The sequence below is a fragment of the Chrysochloris asiatica genome, unplaced genomic scaffold (genome assembly GCF_000296735.1).
Source record: "Chrysochloris asiatica unplaced genomic scaffold, ChrAsi1.0 scaffold00059, whole genome shotgun sequence".
In the NCBI taxonomy this organism is placed as follows: domain Eukaryota; kingdom Metazoa; phylum Chordata; class Mammalia; order Afrosoricida; family Chrysochloridae; genus Chrysochloris; species Chrysochloris asiatica.
In genome coordinates, this window is record NW_006408577.1 from 92875 (window position 1) to 98594 (window position 5720).

The window sequence follows — 5720 nt, forward strand, 5'->3', positions numbered from 1 at the left end:
AACAACAACAAATCTTGGAGAAGTTTATCTTCAGGCTGATAATTTCTTTAATATTCCATTTTAATGCTGTTAATAAATATAATCATTTTCATTGCAAAAAATGGGCATATAGAAAACAGAATAAATGGAATATAGAAAATATACAGAAGCATGACAAAATAAAGATTAACCACATTTCCACTATTCAGAGATAACCACTATTAGCATTTTAGGCTATTTTTTCCAGGTTATGTTTACATACTAAAAATAGAAATATTTTCAAAATTGGGATCAATCTAAAATTTCACACATCATATCACATACATATTTACCATTACATTTTAATGACTGAATAATATATTCTGTTATATTGAGCTTACTATAAGTTACTCAACATTTCTCCACTAATGAGCATTTAGATTTTTTTACCATTTTTTTCAGTGATGCACTGAATATTGTACATAAATGATAATATGTTCATGAAAAGGAGTTTTTTTAAAAAAGCATGACATGTTCATGAGGAAATAAAAGATTAGAACAAGTTTTATCTCTACTCTGCTTGCTTTTACCTTGGTCTTTCCAAAATCACTATCAGCATACTTCTGTTAAAAACTACTCCTTTGAATGAAAAAAGTCACGAAGACACTGAACACACCTAATGTCTGAACAATAAAAGATACAGTATTCCAATGAGAAAAAGTGGTTGGTTATAAACATCATTTAAATTCAAAAGGTAGCTGCTAACCTGTGTTGTGTGCTTCTAGCTGTGAAAGGGAGTTCACAGCCACTTTGCATAGTGAACAATACAGTAATTTTTTGGCTTTTTCTTCTTCTGATTCAGAAACATTACCAGGGGCTCCATTTGTGCTCTTGGAGGGAGAAGTAGCTGCTCCAGGTGGCATGGATGTCGTGCCAGATTTGAGGAGAAATGGGCCACCTTCAGAGATAGACGGCTGACTGGCACTGTTGCCTTTTAACTTGCCTTTATCTTCTAAGAGAGATCAAAGGAGATGCTATTGAAGCTCCATATATGATACAGACACAGAAAAGTCACCAGAAATAAGTTCAAAATGGAAAGCTGATTTGTGTACATAGATTTTACTGCAGCACAATGAGCTTGAATTTTCTAGAAATTCAACACAGCAGTTTCCATATTAGTCCACCCCAAGATCATGTTCTTCCACTTGGAGCAGAAAACCTGCTTTCTATTTTCCTGGAGTTGTAAATTCCTGGAGTTGTAAAAAGACCTCCAGGGAGGTCTTTAAAATACAATAAAATCAGATACCCTGCAACACAAACTGACTCCAGGGCACATCGCCATCCTCCTCACCACCCTCCAGCACTATTATAGGAGATGATGATAATGTAAAAGAAGTCATTAGGCAATGTTAGTTTCATTTGACTACTCATGCTTTTATTACAATCCAAATATCAAGTGCAACTTCACTTTTTTCACTGTTAAAATTCTAACTTTGGAGTATGGACTAGAGGGGAAGGCAAAAAACATGCTTAATTTGGAATTGTGACGATGAGTAGGTAAGTTTTGCTGCTCTTGAAATGTCAATGCAATTTATCCAAACTATAAGAGGCAAAGATTCCGTTCAGTTCATTAGCTTATTAATAACTGCCTTTCTAAATAATATTAACTATATGCACAATAAGAGGTTTAGCCTAGTCATTTACAAATGTCTTGGCATTTTGATCATGTAGCTACTAAATGCTTATAATCCTCAAGGCCTATGCACAGCCTATAAGAGGGGTCTGAATGACTAACACATTCTACCTCATCGAGGTTCATTTACTATTCAAGACAGGCTCTGCTCAACAGCTCTTTTGGGAAAGAAACTGGAACTTCTTAGGCAACAGCAGAATTCACCACATATTTAATCCTAGTAGAGCTTGCGCTCTCAGAAAATGTCTACAGATACACTTAGAAACTCTCAGTAAAAGAAAAGGAATTGTAATGGAAAAGTAGTTTGATAGTTGACCTAATTTGGATGTGTGTATGAATGGCCCTGGAGTCCTGGTGTGGCACTGTAGGATAAGCACTGGACCGCACGGTCGGTCAGCAGTTCAAACTCACCAACTGCTCCTTGGAAGCCCGGTAGAGGGCTGCTATGATTCAGAACCATCTTGATGGCATGTAACAACAATAATAAATGATTGGGCTGGTGACCAAGAGGAAAGTAGAGACTAAGGAACAGTGATGTGGTGGTCTATGTCTGTGTGTATGTTACATGACTCTGCATATGGGGCAAACCAAAGCTTTCAGGACTCACCAAAATGGTAGGATTTCATATTTCTGCTGAAACCTAAAGAAAAGTCAAATTAATTTAAGGAGAAAGCAGTTGGTTTCCACCCATTTTCTTGAGTTGTATCCCTCTGGGATGCTATAGCAGAGGAGCTATAGGATTCCAGGTCTGGGAGTATTTGGAATAAATGCTAGGATTCCTTGTTATCTTCAGGTTTCACACTTTGTATTTTATTCTACAGTGTCTTAAAACTTTAGGCAATATACAATGGGAAATAGTTCGGGCTTTTACTCAGCTGACTTCAATAGTACACGAGAAAGGAACATAATAATTCTCTGGTAGCGTAGCGGTTATGAATTGGGCTGCTAATTTCAAAGTCAGCAATTTGAAACTACCAGTGGTTCTGCATGAGAAAGATGAAGCTTTCTGCTCCCGTAAAGATTTGCAGCCTCGGAAATCCTATGCAGGGTCACTATGGGTCGGAATCAACTCGACAGCACTTATCAACAACAATCAACAGTTGGTAATAGTTGTGGAATTAGATTGGAAATTGTTTTAGGTCTGAAACTCTCTCCTCTATAAGGGTCTCCCAGACTGAATTTGGCATCTATGGAACTCACAAAGTAGAGAAATAACTCAGGAATCTAAAGATTTGCCCCTATGGAATTACTTAGTTTCTTGTGAAATAAACCTAAGTTAATGCATACCTTCTTCTCTTGCTTTAAGCATTTTATATTTAAATAAATTTGACCTAAGAGAATCTAGCCTCAGTCATTTACTTACTCTATCTCATAGTCTTATGACTATGTTCATGCTTGTGCTATGGATGTCATAGATGAGATTATATTGGAGGGAGAGGCTCACAGATGCTAACATTTATATAGAACTTCATAGTTTACAAAATGCTAGCAGTTACTTTACCTCATTAGCTTTCACAACAACCTTATGAAACGGGTAGGACAGATGATTTTGTCTGAGAGAGGAGGAAACCGAGACTCATGAAAATTAAATAAAATTCCACAGATCTGTAAGTAGCATAAATGAGTGTGATGTTTTCTCTAACTGATCAGTATATAGTGTACTAATATGCCTGCCTAAAGGGGAAACAGTATGAACATAACATTATAAAAAGGCACACAATAGTCACCCTAAGATGTGAAGTAGCTGTTGTTACTTTACGATTATAGTTTAGGTGCAAGTCATATTGGCCTTAAATGAAAAAGTCTTTCCTAATCAATAATCATCTGATTCAGGTTACACTGAAAAGAAGGACACAATCCTATTTTTCTCTATATTGCTATTTGTTTTTAAAAAATTAAACAAATTTCCTTTTTGCATCTCCTTTTCAGAAGAGGTCATTTATTTATTAACAACCTGCTAGTTACAGATAGCATGCTAGATCTTGAAGAGAACAGTAAATAAAGTAGAGATGTTGCTATTGTTGTTAAGTGCCATTGAGTTTGTTCTCACAGTGACCCTGTATAGGGTTTCCGAGGAGGGGCTGGTGAGCATGACCCACTGACCTTGTGGTTCAAAAGACTTTGCAGTCCAGAACATTAACCCACAGTGCCACAGACCTTAGGAAAGTAACCATTTAGTAGAGGAAATAACGTGGTTATTTAAAGTCCTATAATTTATGACAGAAACTGTAAGAGGCATGAAAGCATACAACAGGAAATGATTACTTCTGCTTGGGAAGAAAGAGACATTTTTCATAAGGAAGTGGCATTTTGGTTGTATTTTGGAGGTCAGATTTAGATAGGCATAGGATAAAGGTGAAAAGGAGTGGGAAGGAAATAGAAGCAGAAACAAGTAGGAATCCTTAGGGGTTTGTTTGGTTAATACTTGGTAGTTGAGCATTGTTTTTTAAGTGCCATTGAGTCAGTTCTGATTCATAGCAACCCTGTATAGAGTTTCCAAGGAGCGACTGGTGGGTTTGAAGTGCCAACCTTGTGGGCTAGTGCTTATCCTACAGCTGCATAGGTAGTTGAACATAGCTAAGAGTAAGGGGAGATAGTATTATAAGGGTGAATTGAACCAGAAGGCATGGAGCATTTTAAAACTATTCAAATTGATACTAAGGGTACAACTTTCCCTTTAAAAAATATTGAGAGGTGTGGTATGTTTAATATTTACAAGATATGAAAGCTAGCTAGTTAAATTATATTTTAAATATTTTTTTCCCAGATAGGCCAGAGTTTTCATCTTTGAGACTATTAGGAGTAAATTTTAACTTTGTTGTTGTTGTTAAACGCCATTGAGTTGTGACCCTCTGAGGAGCAGCTGATGGGTTTAAACTGCTGACCTTGTGGTTCACAGTCCAGTGCTGATCTTATAGCATCACACCAAACTTTGGAGGTGTATGATAGCACCACACCAAACTTTGGAGGTGTATGAATAGTTCTATCAGATTCCATTGGATTGATACTGGTTTGTTAAAAATCAGGAAAGGCAATGATAAATTTATAGATATTTAAATTGTGCCATTCTTTCTGGATGTGTAAACTTAATAAACTTCAGAGTCTAGCTATTCTTAATTGCTTGATATTTTTATCTATCATTTTTCTTTCCTTACTGGCATTTACAAAGCCTTCTTATTTTGTATTATTTGAAAGTTTAATTAATGTACTGTTTACTTCAGTTTCTTGTAATAAAGATGCATGTCATCTGGAACATCTGGTTAATACAAATTCAATTTGTAAGTATTCTCTCACATAATGTTAATTAACAGGTCTTCTGACAGTTAGTTATTTTCAAATTACTCAAACACCTTTTAAAGGTTTTATCCTATAGGACTTTGAAGAAAAATTTGCTTAGCAGCCATTGTACGTTCACACACTGGACTGCAAGGTCAGTTTGAACCACAAGGTCAGCAGTTCAAGCTCACCAATGGCTCTTCAGAAACCCTATACAGGGTTGCTGTGAGTCGAACCTACTGGAGGGCACTTAACAACATTAGAATTGCTCTTTGTAACAAATATCCATAATTTATGCTTCCAAATGAGTTTAGTCCTTCAAAGTAGCCTCCTTGGGAAGTTCCACATTGATTACAAAGCTCAAATATTTTGGAAACCTCTCTTTTGTAATTGCTTTTAAACCAAGTTGGTACTTTAGGTGACAAAAAAGAAAATCAGTCTTTAATATTTGTTATCCTTATTTTTTACCCTAAAATCTTTACTCAAATTAATGCCATATTCACCAGACTTAGCACTATATTTCCCAAACACAGCATCAGAGGGCTGATATTTCAATACCAACATTGCAAAAGAATATACCAAAAATTCTGAAAGCAGTTTTAAGAACCTATTCCCAGTGGTAAAAGGAACAGCTATGTTGTATATAGGTCTTAATTTAAAAAACAATCAAAATTAATTCTACCAACACTGTAGTTCTCATATTGAATTAGAACTTTGGAAAGTATAATCAAATTTTTATTTTCCCACTCATAAATTTTAGTCTTGGATTTAAGTTTATTAATCTATTAAATCT

The 5720-nt window shown here is 35.6% G+C and overlaps 1 protein-coding gene across 1 annotated transcript in view; it reads right to left on the bottom strand.

Annotated features, from left to right (window-relative positions):
• Positions 1 to 5720, bottom strand: part of ZNF385B (zinc finger protein 385B) — a gene marked incomplete at its 3' end in the record, with an annotated part of 619213 nt that overhangs the window by 13165 nt on the left and 600328 nt on the right. Inside the window, exon 7 of the mRNA XM_006864058.1 lies at positions 725 to 970. Within this exon, the coding sequence (XP_006864120.1) occupies positions 725 to 970 (246 nt within the window). The remainder of the gene's footprint in view (positions 1 to 724; positions 971 to 5720) is intronic.